This window comes from Vulpes vulpes, chromosome 10 (assembly GCF_048418805.1).
Source record: "Vulpes vulpes isolate BD-2025 chromosome 10, VulVul3, whole genome shotgun sequence".
Lineage (NCBI taxonomy): Eukaryota > Metazoa > Chordata > Mammalia > Carnivora > Canidae > Vulpes > Vulpes vulpes.
Window position 1 is genome coordinate 28485251 of NC_132789.1, and position 21901 is coordinate 28507151.

The 21901-nt window shown below is 50.8% G+C and overlaps 2 protein-coding genes and 1 pseudogene across 6 annotated transcripts in view; 1 reads left to right on the forward strand and 2 right to left on the reverse strand.

Annotated features, from left to right (window-relative positions):
- GUCD1 (guanylyl cyclase domain containing 1) lies at positions 1-13603 on the reverse strand. 5 transcript variants are annotated; one of them, XM_025982799.2, is made up of 6 exons: positions 13319-13603; positions 7992-8076; positions 7012-7177; positions 5358-5449; positions 3216-3457; positions 1-2511 (listed from the first exon to the last, which is right to left on the reverse strand). In XM_025982799.2, the coding sequence occupies exons 2-6, from the start codon at positions 8000-8002 to the stop codon at positions 2420-2422; spliced, it is 603 nt and encodes a 200-aa protein (XP_025838584.1). In that variant the 5' UTR covers positions 8003-8076; positions 13319-13603; the 3' UTR covers positions 1-2419. The 5 variants fall into 5 exon arrangements, with proteins under 5 accessions (XP_025838584.1, XP_025838583.1, XP_072579481.1 ...); XM_025982798.2 differs by lacking the exon at positions 13319-13603 and adding an exon at positions 12694-12900; XM_072723380.1 differs by lacking the exon at positions 13319-13603 and adding an exon at positions 12694-12895 and having other exon boundaries at positions 3191-3457.
- SNRPD3 (small nuclear ribonucleoprotein D3 polypeptide) overlaps positions 13522-21901 on the forward strand; it is a 15401-nt gene continuing 7021 nt past the window's right edge. Inside the window, exons 1-2 of the mRNA XM_025982801.2 lie at positions 13522-13757; positions 15532-15675. Of these exons, the coding sequence (XP_025838586.1) occupies positions 15550-15675 (126 nt within the window). The 5' untranslated portion in view covers positions 13522-13757; positions 15532-15549. The remainder of the gene's footprint in view (positions 13758-15531; positions 15676-21901) is intronic.
- Positions 21091-21465, reverse strand: LOC112907564 (thymosin beta-4-like; annotated as a pseudogene).

Genomic DNA, 21901 nt, shown 5'->3' on the forward strand with positions numbered 1-21901 from the left:
TTCTGCAGTGAGAATAATGTTTATTGAGAATGGCTCATTACAAACAAAAAATATATATGTAGAAAATCTCTGCAATGCAAAAGATCCCTTTTGTCCCTGTGTGGCTGGAGTGAACAAAACCAACTGTCCAGTGTGGCTTTGCTGGGCTCCCCCCATGCGGGCAGGGGTCATGGGTGCCATGTGCCATGGGCAGAAGTTCCTGAAGCCTGGGTTTTCTCCAGCCTTGTTTTCATGACATGTGCAAGAACAGGTTTGCATTTGCATCCCATTCCCATGACCCTCCCAGGCAGACGGCACTATTGCAGGCACAGGTAGCTTTCTTGTTAATCTTCTAGAGGGTGACCTCTAACTTGTGGCTGGCCCTGGGGACTCAGATGCTGTGACCACCCTCTGTGGAGGCTGCTCTCCATGACAGCCCCACCAGTCATCCAAAGCGTCACTTCTTCATTGCTTTCCTTGATGCGTCTATTCTAACCACAGTTTTAGCCAGACCCTTCCTGAGGATGTCCAAATCCCACAGCTGCCACACGTGGTATTCCTGGGTGTGAAACTGGAGCTCCCTGGGATCTCGGGCCACCCACATTAAGGCAAAAGAGATAAGACCAGTCTGAAGACACTGCTAATCTCCGACACCAAGGTGGCTAACCTGTTAGCTATACCAGCTAACAGTGCCTCCCTCTGGGCCAAAGGCTGCATCTGGTGTTGAAGAGCAATAGGCTGGGTGGTCTGACGGCCCTCTTCAGCAGAGCCGGTCTCTGGCCCTCAGAGCAGCCACGGTGGGGAGGTGCCAGCTGGCTGCTGGGAGAAGATGCTGAGTCTGTTTGCAGTCCAGAGGGGTAGCAGCTGCCACTGCATCATGCCTTGGCCAACAAGAGACCAAGACGCAGGGGGACGGGGCAGTGTGGCTGATGGGGCAGCCCTGCTCCTCTGCCAGACAGCTCATGAGGGGTGGGTGTCCTCGGCTCCTTTGGGAATGATCTAGTTCCCTTTGTTTTTCGGAGCAGATCTGGATTCAAAACCCAACCCCACCACTGTCCTGGACAAACTCTCCCCAGACTGATGGCCAGATTTTGTCTGTAAGGTAGGGTGAGGGGCCCTGGCACTCAGCTCCCCCAGCTGTGAGTCCCTTTCTCTTTGAAAGGGAACTTGGGCTGGCTTCTCTGCTCTGTGAAGAGAGATGTCAGTGGTTCCGAAGTACCTGCAATCTCACTATTATTGTCTTACTTGAGGGTAACTCTCACTCCCCACAAGTGGAAAAACTTAATTCTCAAAGAAACCAAACAAGCCCCCACCCCCCAAGAAAAGAAAAAAATTTAAAAAGTAGGAAACAGTTCTAGTCCATGCTATGTGCAGTGCTGTGTGATCATGGGCAGAAACTATCCTTCTCTGTCAAGACAGAAAAGCCTCAACATTCTGTGCAAAAGGTCCTGGCATGAATATTAGGGTGGGTGGGAGGCCAACAGCTGTCTCCCACCATGGCCTCAGGACAGCAGGCCCTAGCACCCCAGCACTCAGCCCTGTGAGGCCTGGGGCTCCCCACACCCGGATAATGGGCCCCACTATCGGGGCTTATGCTAGTGTCAGGAGGCCTCATGGGTTACGGGGGATCTTTGGGACACAGGTGGCTGTGCCTGGCCTTCTGGGTCAGGCATTCTTGTACAATCAGCACTGCCAGCTAGCAAGAGTCAGGGCCCTGTCTACTCCCCTCAGGGCCCTCTACTCTACAGCGCTATGGTACCTAGAGGGTGAGGAGTTCAGGGCCCAGGGTCCTTCTGGCCTTAGGCCCAGCCATCTCCAGGGCCCAGAGGCCTTACAACCAGCCACAGGAACTTGCGTGGGTTCCCATCTTATGGCGGGAGGGAGTGGTGGCATCCACCAAAGGGCCCAGGGAGGTCTGTAGCACTTCTGGGGGTAGGCAGTTCCTAGCAAGGTCTGGAGCAGCCCACAGTCTTGGGGGCCAGAGTTGGCTACATGGTCTCCAAACACGTGGATACCATCCTGACAAGTGGCATCTCCAGGGCTCAGCCCTCAGATCTGTGGGGAGACAAGCTCAAGCTTCTCCTGTGCCCTAGATCTGTTATGCAGGCAACAAGGGCACCCACAGGGCTGGAAGTCCCCTGGGCACAGTTCAAGTCAGATTTGGGGTCCTAGGGGAAGCTCTACTCAGATGCTCTGGGGACACCTCCACCAACCAGCAGGTGCATAGGGTAAGTGGCAAGATGACACACGTGACGCTGGCGGACAAAGCAGGCATGCCTCCAGCATCAAGAATTCCCTGGGGCTTTGTCACACAGGCCAAGGCTGCAGTTCTGCATCCAAGCCCCAGCAGCTCGGGGCCTGGGCCAAGGCCTCCTGAGTTGGCCAGGCTAGGGTGGGGCAGGGTGGGGTGCGAGGGCCTGGGCACACCAGGCTCCCGCTGTCAGCTGTCCAGGTAGACAAAGAGGATGTCCTCATCTGTGCCGTAACTGGTTCTGGCTTCCTCAAAGTTACTGATGCTGGTGCTGCACATTCCTGCTGGGGGCAAGAAGGGAGAGTGAGGTAGTGGTGGTGGGGGGAGTAGTGTACCTGCCTCGCTGGCACCCAGGGGGCAGCTAGGGGAGGTCTGACCTCCTGCCACCTGCCTGGCCACCCTCTGCCACTCATCTTTCACCCACAGGAAGCCTTCCTTGCCGATTTCAGCCTTCATGAGCTCATTCTCTGACCCTTCCCCAGTTTAGCAGATGGAGAAGGTGAGACCCAGAGGGAAAGAAATATGCTTGAGGACACATGGGGTAAGTCTGCTAGAGTCAGGACAGTCCTTTCCAGTCCCCAAGGCAGTGGGGAGCCCTCGCTGCACCTGGAGCAGAGCTGGAACTGGGAAGACTTTTCTTTCTGACGGGTATGCTTGCTGGCTGTCCTGGCAGGGCTAGAGTGAGGGGACCGGGGGAGGCACCCGCAGAATAAGAGTGAGATGGGGCCCACGCAGTGGTGTAGGGCTGGTGGTATGGGAGGGACAGGTGGCCTGACCTGGTGTGTGGAGGCCAGGATGGCCTCAAGTTTACGGCTGATCTGGGCATGGGCAGAGGGGTAGCACAGAAGACAGGAGTCCAGGAGGAGCAGAGGCTTTGGGGAGAAGGCGGGGAGGGAAGTCTTGGCCACCAGGATGAATGAGAAGGAATCCAGGATGGTGAATGCGGCCTACCCCACCTACCGTCCCCTGCCCGCCTGGCACTCACGGTCGGCGTAGGCTGGATTGTTGTAGAAGATGCAGCCTGTGGCCCGGTTGTAGCCGCGCAGCACGATGAAGTGGCCCTGGTACTCAGGGGTGCGGCAGAAGCAGCGGTGGCCACTGGGGGCGAAGCAGCAGTACTTGACAGGACTGGAGCAAAGGTCGCAGTGCAGTACCCCAGAGTTCACCAGCACGATGGCCACGTGGCCCTGTGCCAGGTGCTCCTGGATGTCCTGCACGCTCACTGTGCTGTGGGTGGGAGGAGGGTCAGCTGGTGCCGCTGGGCCCCATCCCCCATCTCTCAAGTGGACCCCTGCTCGGATCACAAAGCTTGGGGACCTGGCTCATCTTTCCTCCCTCCTGAGCTCCTTGCAGGTGGGAACATCCTGCTTTGTCACCGTGGCCCAGGCTCAGAGTAGGATTAAGCATGGGACCAGTGCCGGGGTGAGGGTGGGAGGGCTCCGAGGGTGCTCAAGGACAAGCCACTCCCATCAGGTCCTTCCAGGGGTGGCAGGAAGTCGGCTCCAGATGGGCCCCTGTCATGGGATGCTGGAGCAGCACACGGGACCCCACCTCCTGGCTTGGACAGTGAATTTTGGTTTTTTGCTGAGCACCCTTCTTAGTCATTTACCCTAAATCACATGCGGTTTACCTTGGAAGCTGTGGGTCCAATGTATTCCCCCAAACTTGAGCTAAGCATGGCTTTGTTAGTTTCAAAACCACATGCTTCCCTGAAAAAGACTAGTTTTCTTTTTTCTTTTTCTCTAAGGCTCCTAAAGCAGAAGGGGTTGTCCAGGAAGGGCCTGGCCAGCAGCCCTCCCAGGGGATCCCCAGTTCAGCAGAGCCAGCTGCTCCCTGAGGCAGACTCTTAGAGGCACTGCCCCGTTCAATGTCCCCAGAAGGCAACAAATCCAAACCAAGAATCCAGAATGGGTGAGGGGCTGTGGGGTAGTAGTCCCCAAAGCTAGGGGCCTCCCCCTGCCGCAGTCTCCTCAGGAGTGGCAGCATTAGCACTACGTGGCCTGGCCCAACGCCAGCCCACGGCCAAGCCATGTGGCAGGTTGGTTTGGTTGCTTCAGCCTAGGGAAACATGCCATCTTTCCATTTGGTCTGTGAAATGAAATAGCAGGCTGGGTTCCCGATGGTATGTATGAGTGTGGGATTTCCACTGCAGAGACAAAGCTGGGGCTGAGCTAGAAAGAAAAGCACCATGCTTCATGGGGTAAATGGGTGCAGAGTGCCAGGTCTGGCTCACAGCCCGGACGAGTGGCCAGTGGGGACCGTGGGCAGCTTGTGCTATTTTTCTCATCCTCAGTTTATTCACATGAGGAATAGGGGACGGTACCAGCTTCCCCCTCAACAAGACAGCATGTGGCACAAGCCATTAAATGAACATTTATTGCCTTTCCTCCTAGCACGTGCTCGTGTGGTGGACAGGTATGTGGAGACTCTTCCCGGTTTTTTTCCTAACCACTTATTGTGTGGTACCATTATGTCAACGATCCAAACGGAAGTCTATGGAGAGGAGGGAGACCTGAGAAGAGTGGTCTAGGGGAGCCTAAGAGGGATCTAAGCTAACCTGCCTGAGCCTGGAGAAGGTCATTATCATCTGGGGAAGTTACTCCTAGGGTCTGCTCAAATCCTGCCCTCATGTATAGATGGAAGCGGGGAGACCCACAGAAGGTCGCAGCAGCCTGTGGGGAGATCTGAGAGCCAGGCCTCCCTAGAGAGCCAACACATGAGGCTGTCCTCTGTCACCTTCCATCGCTTTGCCAGCATGTTCCTTAGGCTGTCACCCCTTCAAGAAGGGTTCCTGTGTTCTGTCTTGAACTACCATTCTGTAAGTAGTCTGAAGGCTGGCTGGAGTCTGGCTTGCTCACCACCTGTCCCTCCAGGTTCTGCTTGTCATCCATCTTAGGCTGCAGTTTTGTGTACAGGAGGTCATGTAGTTCCACTTGTCCCCATTTTATGGATGGAAACAGTAAGGCTCAGGAGGGCAAGTCCATGCCTTTGGCCACCTGGGTAGGACACCCTGGTTCTGACTGCTCCTAGCCTTTCCTGTACGCTGTCAGGAGGAGCTGCGACCTCCCTGAGGACAAGTATGTGATTGAGCAGGCACACAAGAAAGAGTAAAGGGGGTAGTGCTCACCATTTCTCCACCAGCACCTTGCAAGCCTTGGCTTGTGCAAACAACTGGTTCACCCGGGTCTCCTCTGTGTCAAAGTGCTTCCTGTAGAAGGACTAAAGAGAGAAAGGCAGGCTGGAGGGACTGCCTGTCTTGGCTGCCCTCCCCCCATGTGGATGAAGTGAAGACCATGTGATGGAGGTGAAGATGGTAAAAAGAAGGGAGGAGCCTGGCCTGCTAGGGGAGATGGCCCATGCAGCATGCGTGGACAGAAAGAAAGCTGCATGTGTTGGGGCGCCTGGGTGGCTCAGTGGTTGAGTGTCTGCCTTTGGCCCAGGTCATGATCCCAGGGTCCTGGGATTGAGTACCATCTCAGGCTCCCTGCAGGGAGCCTGCTTCTCCATCTGCCTATGTCTTTGCCTCTCTGTGTCTCTCATGAATAAATAAAATCTTAAAAAAAAAAAAAAAAAAAAAAAGCTCCATGTGTCTTTTTTTTTTTTTTTAAGATTTTATTTATTTATTCATAAGAGACACAGAGAAAAGGCAGAGACACAGGCAGAGGGAGAAGCAGGCTCCTCGCAGGAAGCCTGATGTGGGACTTGATCCCAGAACTCCAGGGCCGAAGGCAGACACTCAGCCACTAAGCCACCTAGGTGTCCTGAAAGCTCCATGTGTCATGAGCTGGCAGGGTGGCTGGCCAGAGCACACGGAACCACAGAGGCATGAGGAGGATGCTCAGGAGATGGCTAGGCAGCTGAGCTCAGGTCAGCCCCCCCAGCAAGGCTAGTCATCCCTGGGCTATGTACCCTGTGGATATGAGCAAGAGTCTGTGGTAAATGAGCAAAGGGGGTGACTGGGCCTATCCAGATGCTCTTCCACTGCTTGCCTTAGCAAGGTGAGGTCCAGGAACATACTTTATTTGGTGTGGGAGACTTAAGGGGGCTAGACCGATCTCCTGTGGGGGAGGCAGGAGAGACCCTGCTCTTGGGCTCTTTTATCTGTCTCGCAGCTACAGTGATTAAGCCAGATCCATCAGCCATCTTCCCCCAGCCTGGAAGGTATAAAGGCAATTTAGGTTGACCGGTGCTGGCCACCATGTGACAACCCTCTTGCTAACGAGGCCAACAGAGAGTCTACTCTGCCATGTTTTGGAGCTGGGGCCAACATGTATCTCTGCAGCAGGCAAGACTAGGGGGGTAAGGGTAGGGGGACAGGAGGTGTGTACTGGTATAATAGTGAGGCTGTCTTTTTCTTTTTCAGAAAGAAAAAAATTTAGTTTTTCCTCCAGAATACCAACTATCCAGCTTGGAGCCATCTGTCCCTGTGACAAGGAAGAAAATGGGCAAGTGGTGGCAGGGTGAGGTCAGAGTGAAATGTTCTGAGGCCCTGGACCTGAGACATAGGAGGGATGGATGCAGGAAAGCAGCCTGAGATGCTCCTCTTGCACATCATCAAGTGCTCTTGAAGGCAGGCAGCAGGAGTCTCACTGCTCAAATGCTCTGAGCAGGCTAGAGCCCAACGTCACCTAGTCTGACTAGTTCGAAAGTCCTGCCCACAGTGTATCTGCTGCTGCTCCCTGGTCCCTACATATCTGTGTGTATGCTCAGGTGTCAATGCCTTGACCATACCCCCTTGTAACTACTGGACCTGAGTGAAAGCCTGGTGGCTGGCCGCTCACCTGGTTCTTGTAGCCCTTGTCAACACCCAGGGTCTGTGTGCAGAAGCGGTGCCTCACGCCAAAGTGGCGCATCAGGTAGGCCAGGTCAATGGTCCAGATGCTCCTGGTTAGCCGCAGCTCCTGCAGGGCACTCTCAAACTCATTGTCGTCCACCTGGCCCAGGTACCTGTGGGGAGATGGGCTGCTGAGGTTGGCTTGCTTATGTGGGAAAGCTGGCTGGGGTCAGCCTCCTCCCAAGGCTCCCCAACCATTATCAGAGCTCCCGCTCCCCAGAAGGCTCCATCCTTTGTCATGAAATCCTGTATCTTGCCTACTTTCTTGGGCACAACCTGAGGCTGCCTGGGGTACCATGTTGGCCTGAGTCAAGGATTCTGCTTCTTGAATCTCTTAAAAGGTTGTGTGACTTAGGGTAAGTTGCCAGACTCTGGCCTCACTAGCTTCATCTTTAGGATGAGATGTTTGGACCCCATCAGTGGTTTTCTAAGTTTTAGGCACAGAACTCTTGCTGAACACTACTTTGCCTGGAATTCTGGGATATAAAACAAGTAAGGGAGAAGCTGCTCTGACATTCCTGGCAGCTGCCTCAAAATCTCCTAAGAGGAGATGACTACGGTGCTCTTTGCTTGGATGGTCAAGGTTCCTATGATATTCCCACAACCTTAGTTCAACAGTTGGCATTCTAGTGACAGTCTTCCAGGAGGCCAAGACTGGAAGGTCCCATGTCCCAGGGATGAGGAAATTCTGTGGACCAGACACCTGGGACTTCCCTGGCTATCCCCAGAGCTGACACCTGGAAGGCCTCGTTCCACCCTTTGCTTGTTTTTGCAGATAAGACCAAGCCTGGTTGGAAGCTGGACCTCCTTTAAGCCCCAACCAAGAAAAGCCATACGGATGATGAATCCCACCCAGGTCTCTCCCTATTTCTCTTTCCAGCTAGAGCAGATGGTGTGGATGGGGAGGGCCTAGGCCTGCCCACTCACCGCAGCACCATCTTGGAGCAGGCCAGGCCGCAGTCCCAGTGGTAGAGCTGCTGGATGATGGGCACGGGCAGCTGCACAAAGTCTTCTGCAATGAAACACAGGGAGGTCACAGACCCTTGGCACTGCAGCTGTCACTGCCACCCCACTGAAGCCACCATCATTGGCTCCTACCCAGATCCTGTAGGAGTTGTTCAGGGGCCAACAGCCTTTCAGGTGCCCCAATCCATTCTCTTTACAATAGCAGTTACTCTCCCCCGAACATCAGTCAGAGTAGGTCAGCCTTACAACAAAACCCTCCAGTGGGTTGACTCCTCTGTCTATTAAGACAATGCCTTCATGGCTGCCTCTGCCTTCTCACCTCCCCTCATCCTCAGGAGGCCAACCTGCAGGCAGAACCTTCACTTGCCGTGATCCTTTATGCCCCAGAGCCTTTGCACACCTCTTCCCCCTGCATGAACTCTCCTGACTTCCAAAGTACTTGACCTAACTTCTGCCTTTGGATGTCACTTCTCCATGACATTGCTTCCATCTTGCCTAGCACCTGTCCCCCAACTACATGCACTCACAGCCCCACAGGCCTCTCTCTCAGAACATTCTTTTTGGACCTTCAAGGAGGCTGGCACAGGGCCAGCCACATGGGAAGTGCTCAGCAGATATTCATGTCTGATTTCATGAGGCCCCTGGAGGTCTGCCTAACTCCAAAGACTCCAGGGCCACCCAAGTGTGAAGTCCATGGTTAGAAGGAAGGGAGACTGTCATGTAATCTGTGTATGTGCAATGCTAACCTAGGTAACCTCTCAGTCTGTTCTTGTCAAACAGTGTGGAGGAGTAGAAAGGTCCTGACTTCGGCATTTTAGCCTTAGCTCTATCACGGCCTGACTGTGGGCAGAGCAACTGACTTCCTCTTGAGAGACTGAGTCTGGCTATCTCTAAAGTCGGGGACTTTGGTCTGATTCAGTCAATCAACAAATATTTCCCAAGAGCCTAGCACCTGGCATGTGAACCAGAGATGTGGTGGTTAAGTGACATAAACAGAGTCCTGTCCTGGTGGTCAGCAAAAACAAGCAAGAGTAAGAGAAAAACAGAGGGCTAGAACTGGGGAAAAGGTGGGGGTGTGCCTTAGAGTGAGAATCAGGGAATGCAAGACAGAGGGGAACAGCATGCATTGAGGAGCTAAGGCGGGAGCCAGCTGGAACGTGGCCTCCTGGAACCTCCTACTCTGGGATCCCACAAATCTGGATAAAGTTCAGCGTCTAAAGAAATGGCAGCAATGACCACTCACTGCTCATTCATGACACTCATTAAGCCTGTGAAACCCCAGCTCACCCTGTTTCCTCATCTTGGGAGGTCTCCGGGGTCTCTCTTGAACCTACAACTCACCTGTGCAGAGCTGCCCCAGAGGCTGGCTCGCCATGCCAACCCTGGCTCCCGCTGCATGCAGCAACCAGAAGGGCCCTGCGGTTTGTCCTGGCCTTTCAACCTGCTGGTCTTGTCTGGGAAGCTTGCCTGGAGTGAGTCCCTAGCTCCTACTCTCTATGTCTAAACTCTCCCCAGCCTCCAAGTCCTGGTTCAGAGGCCACCACTTCCAGTGCTTTCTCTGATCCCAGGCTGGCCACGCCCTTTCCCTCATCTGCACTCTGGGAGGCCAGAGATCATGCTTTGGCTCACAGGAGAGGACCCTTGCATTGAGCTTGTCTGTGTCCTGCTGAGCTGTTGAACATTCCCAGGGGGCAGGGACCTGTGACTCCTCCTTCACTGCCTTTTACTGGCCTTTCTCCCCCGATTCCTCACCTTCAAGGGCCTGCAACAGGGCCTATGGATGGCAAGATGGCATGAGTGAGTCCAGGCCACCTGCTAGCTGAGTCACTTGAGGAGAAGCACTTCCTCTCTCCGTGACTGCTTCTTCTTCTATGAAATGGACCACCACAAATGCCAGCCCATGGAGTGCTATGTGCACTCAGGGTGAGTGTGCTGCAGGTGCTGATGTAAACCCTGCCCTCCATCTAGAGGGCCCTCGCGCCCTGAGCCCAACTGGGCTGGGGCTTTGTTCCCTCCTTCCCTTGACCCCAGATGCCTCTAAAAAGCACCAGGCCATCATTCAAGGCCTTCCCACACCTGTCTCCTTCCAGTGTCATGGATTCAGTTCTGAGGTCTCCGTCCAGCCTGAATTTTCTGCCTATCCTCTGTCCCAAATTCCACGCCCAGTTCCTTTGCCCTCTGTACACAGTAGCCAGAGGGATCCCAGTCCCAGTCTCCCATTGCTCTTAGAAGAAAGTTGTCACCCCATTCCATGGCCTGCAGAGCCCGGCCCAACCTGGGCTCCCACTAGCCTCACCTTGGCCCTTACACCTCACTCACCCAGTTCCAGGTACCCTGGAAAACCCATCAGGCTTCATTCTACCCGTCTGCATGTATAGCCGTCTCTGGAACTTTCTTCCCCGCAGTTCTCGAGGCAGGCTTACCAGGCTGTCCCTTCAAATATTTCTCCTCTGAGAGGCTTTTTCTGATTACGCCTTTTGGGGGAGGAGGCTGCCCTTCCCAGCATCCTGTTTGTTTCCTTCACAGTACTTGGCAAAATTAATGAGAAAAAAAGTAAAACAGAGCTACTCTTTTCCCCACAAGACTGCAAGCTTCCTGAAGACAAAGAATTTGCTAATCCTGTTCACTGTTATTCCCAATGCCTACTATCTGATGCTTAGCAGTAACGCAATAAATATTTGTTACAAGAAATGAACCTATTTTTTTTAATGAACTTTATTAAACATTCAACATATGCTACAATTTAAGGACACTAAGGATGACTAAGTCCTGACTCCTGCCCTCCAGATTCATATTCTAAAATAATTCCCCCCAATAGGCTGAGTGGAGAGAAAGCTCTGTGCAGGGTGTTATTCTCTAATGATGGAATGCATCTCTTTTCAAGAACCCTTCATTGTGGCCATAACTGCTTCTCTCTACACAGGCTGTTAACTCCCCAGCCTTTGCTCTTGCAGATCCCTTAGTCTGGAATGTTATCTCCCATCTCTGAACAGCCAAATGCTCTGGTCTCTTTCTCACTCTGAGCCCCTCAATAGGAGTATTTGAGGGGTTCATGTCTGCCTTCCCCACCGGACAGACTGAGACTATCTCAGTGGCAGGCAGGGTTGCACCTGTCTCCCCCCAGCCCTTGGGCCAGAGCAGGCACTCAGACATGTCTGATGAATGGAAGGTGTTTTTCCAAAAAAGCCTTATCCCTTGAGATGCCTGGGCCTACCTGTCACAGCAATGTCCCACCCTCCCCCAGACTATAGCCCCTCTGTTCATGGCTCCCTTATTCAGCAGCCCGGGCTCTGGCACCAGCTAGCTGGGTCATCTTAACGGCCAGGCTTTGACTCTGTTTGTGCCTTTCCTATTCCCAGCTGTAAACGTGGCACAGGACAGCTGTTCCCTAGAGTTCTTATGAACTCCACTGCCCCTCATCTTCTTGCCCTTATCCTAGAACCCCTGGATCCCAAGGTCCCACAAGGCTAAAGACTCCCAGGTGGCGATCCCCAGTCTTGGCATGGGAAGGTCAGCTCACAGGGATCCAGATATACTACTGGGGGGGGGGGGGGGGGAGTGATAAGCGGAAGCAAGGCCTTCCAAGCCCAGAACTACTGCCAGATGTTGATGCCTGGAGCCAAGATACTGTCCCACCTGAAAGTAGAGTCTATCTGTAGCCCTAGCCTGGCTTCAGGTGGCAGCTGTTGCCCAAAAAGGCAGACCCTGAACGCTTAATTCCTTTCTATTCTATCTGTTCATGTGCAAAAAGTGCAAGTAACAATGGTAACTTACTTTTGGGGATTAATGAGGAATTGCATGTAAAAACTTAGCATAGTGCCTGCTCATGGGAAGCTCCCTATGAAAGTGAGCCATTACTCCACTGAGACTCAGAAAAGGCAAGTGTCTGGCCCAAGATCACAGTTAGATAATTGGAAGAGTAGGGATGCAAATCCCAGGAGAGCATCAGACTTATGCCCTGCTGCATTCACAAGAGACCTCTCCCTGGGTGTGACACCAAGGTCCCTGATGTCTTAGGGCCAGGTCCCACATGCTCTTGACCTCTCCCATGAGATGGCACCTCACTGTAGAGTTTACTAGCACTTTCTCATCAACCCTGAGAGCAGGAATCATTGCTTTTCCCCTCCCCCACTCAGAGAAGCAAACTGAAGCCCACAGGCACTGAATGTCAGTCTTGGTGTCTGCCCCAGAGGAACTCAAGCCACCTAGGAGCAGAAGGAACCAGAGGGTCGAGACAACATGCTGAGTCTGGGAGGCCAGGGTAAGGGGCACATCCATTGCTCCCGGCTCTGCCGGTTTCCTGCCCTAGGCCTCAGCTCCCCTAGTTCCTGGAGGGGACGCGGGATCTCCTAAGGCGGCTCCAGCAGGACTCTCGGCTTCTGGGGAAGGTGCCGACCTTGCCCCGCACCCAGGACCCTCCCACTGTGACCGCTCTCTGGGCAGACTGGGGTTCCAGCCCTAGGAGTATCAGGAAATCCCCAGTGGCCCGGGCAGGGGGTAAGCGGCCAAGGCGGGAATGTACACCTGGCCAGGTGTCGCTCAAAGCTCTACAACCCGGCCCGTGGCGGCGGTCGACCCAAGGTCGCGCGGCCGGACCCTGCCCGTGCTAGGGCGGGTCCCCCTCGTTCCCGGGCGAGGGCCGGGCCCTGGAGGAGACACTGACCCGGCTCCAGCGGTGGCCCCGCTGCCTCCGCCTCCGTCCTCATGACCCGGGCTGCGCGGGGCGCCCATGGCCCCGGCCCGGCTGCAGCTTCGGCTCCGAATCGGGCGGGAGCAAGGCTGGTGCGTGTCAGGTTCCTCCTCCGCCGCCGCAGCCAGAGCCACAGCCGGCGCCGCCGCCGCCGCTGCCGCCGCCAGCGCGGTGGGGAGAAGAGGAGGAGAGGGCGGGGCCGCCCCAAGCCCCGCCCCTTCCAGGCCCCGGCTGGGCCCCGCCCCTCCCCAGACCCCACCCCTCCGCTGGTTCTGCTGGCCCCGCCCCTTTCCCTACGCCCGGCGCTGCCGCGCAGGCCCCATCACGCCTCGGCTCCCCGGAAGCTCCGCCCCTTGGCCGGAGCGCTGCCCCGAGGCCCCGCCTTCCCACCCGCGCGGGTTCCCCAGAGACTCGGTCCCTGCCTGGCCCCGCTTCGCTGCCAGCCTCGGGCATAGAGCCAGGTCCTGTCCGCACACCGCGGGGCTCCAGGAGACCTGACGTTGCTTCGGCTTCCTTGAGGGCCGGCCCCCGCTTTGCTCTGAGCCTGTTTCTCTATCCGCACGGTGAGCCAGCTCGCCTTGCTGAGGGCGCCCCTTACCTGGTGGTGCCGGGTTTCAAAGGCTAAATTGTGAGGGGAGGTCCTGGCCCTCGGCACCCCTGCCTGCTGCCCCACATCCCCGCCTTGTCGTCCAGCCACTCCCTGGTGTGAGGTGTTTGGAAACGCGAGCCCCCCGCCCCCCGTCGCTGGCTTGAGGATCAGTGTTTCCGGCGGCACCTGGGCCCCGTCACCAGATCTCCTTTCCCGGGCCGGAACTATCGTACCGGAGCCCACGTTTCCCAGCCGGCGGCGTGAGTGGGGAGCGGCTGCAAGACCGCGCTCACCGCTGAGAAAAGGAAGGGGCCGGGCCCCGCGCGCAGCATCTTGGGAACGCGTGGTATTCTGGGAGCGCGAGACCCGCCATTCGCTCGGCTCACGCCTTGGCCGTCGCCGGAGTTGCTGCGGCCCGGGGAAGGAAGAGTAGGCCGGAGCTGGTGAGGTAAGGCCGGGGCGGCAGGCGGGGGTCGACCCGAAGCACCCATGAGGTGTCTGGGGCCGGAGAAGGATGCGCTGCCCAGAAACACCTGGAGGTTCGGGGAGGGAGAAGAGCGGGAAGCCCGGGTCACTCCAGCATCAGCGTTGCCTCACCAGCGCCTGGAAGCAAGTTCATTAGCTTTTCCCCCAGAGTATATGCTCTTTGTTTTTTCTGTGTTTCTCCAGGCCACGTTTACCGAATATACGGAGAGTAGTCTTGACTGCGTCCTTCCCCTAGGTCCCATCGGGATAATCCTTTTCGGAGTTGTTTGCATCCCTGCCTCCATCCCCCTTTCAGGCACTGGTTCTCTCGTGCTTTCCGTATTGGTACAGAAGCTCTACCAGGTTGCCTTCTAAACCGTGTTCGATTCATTTGTGAGCGCTGCTGTCTTTTTAGTGGATCATTCCTTCCTCACCCGCAGCCCTGCCGTGCTTCCCCACCGTCTTCAGCCTAAAATCCAGACTCCTGAGGCTCCTTACCAAGGGGCCCTGCCTTCCCCAATGTCGTGTTCGCCCTCCTCCCTTGAACACATGTGATGTGTCCCCAGCCTTCATTCGTTCCTCATCGGGGAATACGAAATCCACTGCTTGTTTTCTTTTATTTACGTGGAATCAGCTGATTGCCCTGATGGTGTTTTTCCTCCAAGCATTTCCTGCTTATAACACGCTGTCCCTTTGTGAACACTTTATTTTCTGTTTAACCTTGGTGAGGTGGAGCGTCCACAGGTACTTAATTAGTTGAACTAAATGCACAACCTCTTCTATATTTCCCTGGATCTTTTTTTATTATTATTATTATTCACTAGAGACACAGAGAGAGGCAGAAACACAGGCAGAGAGAGAAGCAAGCGCCACGCAGAGAGCCGGATGTAGGACTCAATCCAGGGACCCTGGGATCATGCCCTGGGCCGAAGGCAGGCGCTCAACCGCCGAGCCACGCCGGGGTCCCTTCCCTGGATCTTTTGGTCTCTGTCTGCATTGCCCAGTACTTTATTAGCCCAAGGCCGTTGAGCTTTTGAAATGTGGCTGATGTGACTGAAGGAGTGAATGTGTAATTTTTGTTTTCTTTCACTTTAAGTTTGGTGTAAATAGTTGCATGTGGACTGTGGCAACTGTATTGAACAGCTCAGGTGTATATCATGAGCTCTCAAAGTGGTGTCATCTGCAACTATGGATTGGCAAATACAGAGTATGGCACCTATGTTTCAATCTCCTGTCTCCCAGTATACACACAGTGTTGGTTACTGGTTATTTGATGAAGATAAAAGGGTATCTGGTAGCAGGGAAGGAGGTGGAATGCACTTTTCATCCTATTAGCTTTTCCTCTTCCCCCCCATTTCTTCACCATACCACATCTTGTATGTATTTTCCCAGGTGGGTTCCTCAAACTAGGAATTAAGCTCTTTTTTCTCTATGGGAAATGGCAGCTTTGATATTCTCACTAAGTTTTTTTTTTTTTTTTTTTAAGATTTTATTTATTCATGAAAGACAGAGAGAGAGATGCAGAGACACAGGCAGAGGGAGAAGCAGACTCCATGCAGGGAGCCCGATGCAGGACCCGATCCCTGGAATCCAGGATCAGGCCCTGAGCCAAAGGCAGACGCTCAACCACTGAGCCACCCAGGCGTCCCATTCTTACTAAGTTTTATGGGGTGTCAAGCCTTAAGGGAGGCATGATATGTGTCACATGACTTCCTAGGCCCTGAAGAATGAACTAACTGTTGTCTCTTTCACTGTAGAACTCTTTTCCTGCCAAGATGTCTATTGGTGTGCCGATTAAAGTCCTTCACGAAGCCGAGGGCCACATCGTGACATGTGAGACAAACACTGGCGAGGTGTATCGTGGGAAGCTCATTGAGGCAGAAGACAACATGAACTGCCAGGTATCCTGCTTTCCACATGAGGTTATGGGGTAGCTCTGTCTTGGAGCACAGAAACATAGTGATTGTAGATCTTTTTGAGGTTCTTCTCCTTGAACAGTTACTTATGGAGTGCCTAATGTGTGCCAGACAGTGTTACACTTCCTGCTAGAGTCTGACCAGATGACCTTGGTGGTCTCAGATGTAGCCAGTGTAATGTAAAGCACACAGCTTTTTGTGTGATAGATCTGGAATCAGATTGAAGTCCCCTACCCTGTGTGACTTGGGGAAAGCTTCGTACCTCTGTCACCCTCTGTTCTCTCCTTTCTAAATCAGGAATAAAACAATACCTCAGCCTCAGCATTATAGTGCAGAATAAATGTGTGAATGTTTGTCAGATGGTGGGAGCCAGTCACTTGCTTCCCACTTACATTAATCTGCTAGGGCTGTCATAACAAAGTTTCACATTGGGTGGCTTAAGCAAGCACATTTATTCCCTTGGGCTTCTGGAGACAAGAAGTTTGAGATCAAGGTGTTATGGTTGGTTCTTCTGAGGGTCATGAAGGAAGGATCAGTTCCAGGCCTCTCTCCTTGGCTTATAATGGCCTTCTCCTTCCTGTATCTTCGCATGTGTGTGTGTGTATCCTAATCTCTTTCAAGGACACAAGTCATGTTGAGTTAGGGTTCAGTTACCTCTGTAAAGATCTGGTCTCTAAATATGGTCACATTCTGAGATACTGGGGGGTTATGACTTCAGCAGATGAATTGGGGGCAGTTAAGATTCAGCCCATAACACCATCCATGTCTAGATGCTGAGGCTTCCCTGGGTTTACCTAAGCCTGGTTCACTGAATAAAAACCAGCAGGCTACAGCACAGTTTGTTCACACATCCCCAGGATGCATAAGGCCAGTGGCTCCTGCACTGCTGTCTGCCTTGCCTGCCTGCCTTCCTGGCCCTGGCTAGTGTGCCCTTTGGGGCTGAGAGCATCTCCTTAGCATTTCTAACCTTTGCTAGAGGACAGCTGGAGTTCATTGTTTGCCATTCAGTGTTGGGTTTTAATAACTTTTGTTTTTTTCTAAAGATTTATTAACAAAAGTGTGGTGGACCATACACTACAAAGATTTGGGAAACAGTTAAGAGTGTCTCACCACAACCACAATTGGTATGGACTTTTTTTCCCTAAGAACATGTCTTCGGTTTCTAGACTTTTTACTGTCTGCTTTCAAAAAGAGTTAGAAGTGAGGGACACCTGGATGGCTCAGCAGTTAAGTGACTGCCTTCAGCTCAAGGCATGGGAGACACAGGCAGAGGGAGTCCTGGGATCCTGGAGTCCTGGGATCGAGTCCTACGTCAGGCTTCCTTGCATGGAGCCTGTTTCTCCCTCTGCCTGTGTCTCTGCCTCTCTCTATGTGTCTCTCATGAATAAATAAATAAAATCTTTTAAAAAAAAAAAGAGTTATAGGTAGTTTATTTAAAAAAAAAAAAAAAACACTATATGATAAGGGGCACCTGGGTGGCTCCAGTCGGTTAAGCATCTGCCTTTGGCTCAGGTCATGATCTCAGGGCCCTGGGATTGAGCCCCAGATCAGGCTCTCTGCTCAATGGAGAGCCTGCTTCTCACTCTCCCTCTGCCCCTCCCCCTAGCTCATGCCACACACCCCCTCTTGCTTTCTCCTGCTCTCTCAAATAAAATCTTGGGGGGGAAAAAAAAAACTATGATAAGGTAAAAATGGACAGATAGGCCAAGGTGCAGGTAACTTGGGGTAGACCATAAACTCAGGTAGGTGGTACCCAGAAATGTAAACCTGAATTGTGCATTTAATAAAAGTATATTCTGTTCTAAGCTACTTAGAGGCCCAGCAGAGGGAAATCAGCAGTTCTAAGGTGCCTAGTGTCCTTAGATAAAATACCAGTTGTGCAGTTTTCTCTGGCATTCAGATGTGGGAGACATTTTCCCCCTGGACCCTGATGAAAGAGATATAGTCTTTTTTTTTTAAGATTTTATTTATTTATTCATGAGAGACACAGACAGAGAGGTAGAGACACAGGCAGAGGGAGAAGCAGACTCCACGCAAGGAGCCTGACGTGGGACTCAACCCCGGGTCTCCAGGATCATGTCCTCGACTGAAGGCGGCACTAAACCCCTGAGCCACCAGGGCTGCCCGACATATACTCTTATACTATTAGATAATGTCATCACCATCACCATACAAAATACACCTTCTTTTGGGGTTCTTCTGGTATTTTTTCTTTTAAGATTTTATTTATTTATTTGAGAGAGAAAAAACAAGAAATAGCATGAGCGGAGAGGGAAGGGCGGAGGGAGAAGCAGACTCCCTGCTGAGCAGGAGCCCAATTGGCGGGCGGGGGTGGCGGGGGGGGGCACTAGATCCCAGGACCTTGAGATCATTAATTGAGCTGAAGGCAGACGCTTAACCAACTGAGCCACCAGGTGCCCCTGGTTCCTCTGGTATTTTTAGTGTAGCCTGTTAACACAGCCCTTTTTGATAATGCAAATGTAAGTTATGCAAGCATTAATCCTAGGATGATGTTCTTGAAGGTGCTCATAAGAGTCAGAGGGTGTAGATGCTTCTTTGCATCTGAGGTTTGGCTGGGAAGTTAGGGAGCCTTATCTCCTTCTGCTCTGTACCCCACAGCTGCAAGGCAGGCATGATCTGCTAGCCAGTGCTGTAGGACGTGGCATCTGTAGATGACAGAGCCCCACAAGTGCTGCCTCGAGCATCTCCTGAGGGCCCTGTGTGCATGGGGTTAGCAAGGCTTCTGTGGCTCATCGTGTGGTTTTCTTGAGCTGATACTTGTTTGTAAAGAGATGGGACCCAATGGAGGAGTGTATGGATCTCTTGCCCAGCCTGGGTATGGATGATTTAAAACCAGAGATCCCCAAATGGGAAAGTTTCTGTTCTTGGTTATGTATACTTAACATGGTTTTTAGCATCCTGTTTTTATTAAATGTCAATGAGGGAATGAAAGGATTTTTCTTCAAAATTTAAAAAAAAAAAAAAAAAACATTTCTTAACAAGGAATCTTAGTCAAATATTTGGTAAGATATTAAAAACCAAGGAGGAGCTTTATTTTTTATTTTATTTTTTTTAAAGATTTTATTTAAAAAAAAAAGATTTATTCATGAGAGAGACACACAGAGAGAGAGAGAGAGGCAGAGACACAGGCCGAGGGAGAAGCAGGCTCCATGTAGGGAGCCCGACGTGGGACTCGATCCTGGGTCTTCAGGATCACACCCTGGGCTGCAGGCAGCGCCAAACCGCTGCACCACCGGGGCTGCCCCAAAGAGGAGCTTTAAAGTGAGGAATTATGAGTAGAAATAAGCACATCATTTTGATTTTATAGACCAGCCTATATTTATGTAATCCTTATGGGGCAACTTTTATGGCTGTGGATTTTATTAGGTATCCAGTGTGAAGGGTCCCTTGGAGGTTCTTTTGTAGTCTTAGTGAATGCTAGAAATATTCTCCTGGCTCAGTAGTAGTCCATATTCAGACATTTAGGACATCTCATAATTTTTTTATGGTGAAAGTTACTGTATTTAAACATAAAGTTTTTACGAGTCAAAATGTTAATTTCCAAAAAAAAAAAAAAAGTTAATTTCCCTATTAAAAGTGGACCAAAGTCATGAAATGGCTAATTAACAGAAGAAAAATATGTAAAGTGAACGTTTAACATACAAAAATAATAGCCTTATTAATATTCAGACATGCACATTGGGAAACAGTAAGAATTTCTACACTTACAAGATGGCAAAATAAAATTCATAATTCTACTAAGGGTTCCTTAACTAGTTTGCCAGTAGAAGTAGGGATTGTTAAATCCTTTCTGGAAGCACATTTAACATAGGTCAATATAGAAAGGTTCCTATCGTTTGGTGCTGTAGTTATACTTCTAAAATTTGTTTATATTGCGATGCTGTTTTTATTTTTATTTTTTTCCGCAAGATTTATTTATTTTAGAGTGTGTACAAGCAAGGGGAGGAGGCAGAGGAAGAAAGAATATCCCAAGCTGACTCCCCACTGAGGGTGGAGGCTGCCACAGGCCCAATCCCTCAACCTCTAGAACACAACCTGAGCCAAAACTGACTGAACCACCCAGCACCCCTGCAGTGCTGTTTTTAAATGATTAAAAACCTAAAAACAACAATCATTCTAATGAGTTAAATAAGTTATTAAACAAAGGGTACATTACAAAGAATATTATTCATCCAAATAACATGGAAGAATATTTAATGTCATGGGGGAAATGCTATTGACATAAGTGGGGAAAAATACAAAACACAACATGTTCCCAGTTTTATAAAAATGAAGTCAAATTATAAGTGATACATAAAAATGCATTGTTTTTGAGTAAAACCAAAGTGAGTAGTTTTGGTGGAAACTGAGATTGAAAACTTTAAAGTTTTTATTGATTTCTTTTTTTTTAATGATCTCTCTACACCCTCAGTGGGTCTCAGATTCGTGGCCCCAAGATCAAGAGTTGCATGCTTGGGGTGCCTGGGTGGCTCAGTTGATTAAGTGTTTGCCTTCGGCTCAGGTCATCATCCCAGGGTTTTGGGATTGAGCCCCACATCAGGCTCCCTGCTCAGTGGGGAGTCTGCTTCTCCCTCTGCCTCTCACCACCATTAGTGTTCCTCTCTCTGTCTCAGATAGATAGATTTTTTTAAAAATCTTTAAAAAAAGAAAATTTTGCATGCTCTTCCAGCTGAACCAGTCAGGCACCCCATATAGGATTGAAATTTTTAAGAAAAAAATTTTTTTCACTTCAAAAATTAAGATACGTGTTAAGTTTATGATCATGAAGCACAGTAAAGATTATTTAAAAGCGGGTATGCAACTAGGAGATAAATTAAGTCCTGGAGTTCTAATACACAGTATAGTGATTATAGGCAACAAAACTGTATTATAAACATTAAACTTGCTGAAACAAGATATTAATTGTTCTCATCACTAGAAGAAATGATAATTATGTGACATGAAAGAGAAGTTAATGTTACAGTGGTAGTCATTGTAATATAAATGTATCAAATTATATACTGTATACCTTAAACCTACACAATGTTATATATCAGTTATATCTCAATAAAACAAAAAGGCCAAAAAAATAGATAAAAGAAGAGGGCAAATGATCAAACCCAAAATTTCACTGTTCTTTTTTTTTTTTTACATTTTAAACTTTTATTTGCATATTAAAAATGTGCATTCCAATAATTAAAATCATACAAAGAAAAAAATGGCACTCTGAATAAACTGCATTTCACAGCCTGGAGAACATCGTGGACCCTCTTAATTTTTACTCTAGATTTCACTGTTGTCCCACCCAGCTTCTTCCTTCAGCAACAAAGTTATTTTCCTTCCCTGTCAGCCAGACAGGTAGATGAAAAGAAGGTTTGACGTTCCTGGTCAGTAGTAGTTCAGATTCTTTGATAAGAGCTGCCCCAGCACAGTCATTTAAATTTGATCCAACCTCACCGCATCTTACAAAGTTAAACAGCTAAAAGAAGTAAAATAAAGAAGGCAATCCTTGTGGAATGTACAGTGCATATTGGCGGGGCACGCCTCATTACAATTCGCCCGCTTGCTTCTCCTGTTCTATCGCTTCTTTTGAAGGCAGTGGATTCTTCTCCTGTGTTTCTTTTTCAGTTTTGACTTATCGAATTTCTCAATCTCAGCCATATTGGGTTTGTCAGACATGTTTGCAGAAGACGCGGAGCAAGGCGCACGAGCGAGCTGGTGACGGAAGAGAAAACTGGTCCACACAGTAATCGCTGCCGAATCAATTTCACTGTTCTTAAAGCTATATTATTCCTGAAAATTTGGTGGGAGAGAGTGATAGAGTTCAGAGACTCTAAAGGAGCCAAAATGGTGCTTTTGGGGCTTTGATATAACTACTCCATCACTAACTGTTCAAACCCTATCTTTTCTTTTTTTAAAAGATTTTATTTATTTATTCATGAGAGGGACAGAGAATGGCAGAGACATAGACCGAGGGAGAAGGCAGACTCCATGCTGGGAGCCCAGTGTGGGATCACGCCCTGAGCCTAAGACAGATGCTCAACCGCTGAGCCACCCAGGCATCCCAAACCCTATCTTTTCTTGATTATGGAATAATGGTCTGTGGGAAAATGACCTGTGCATGATTTCTTCCTGTAAAAATGATAACCTCAGAGAAGCTCCCACATGACTATCAGAAAACTGCCCAGAATTAAGACTGGAAAAGTTCTTC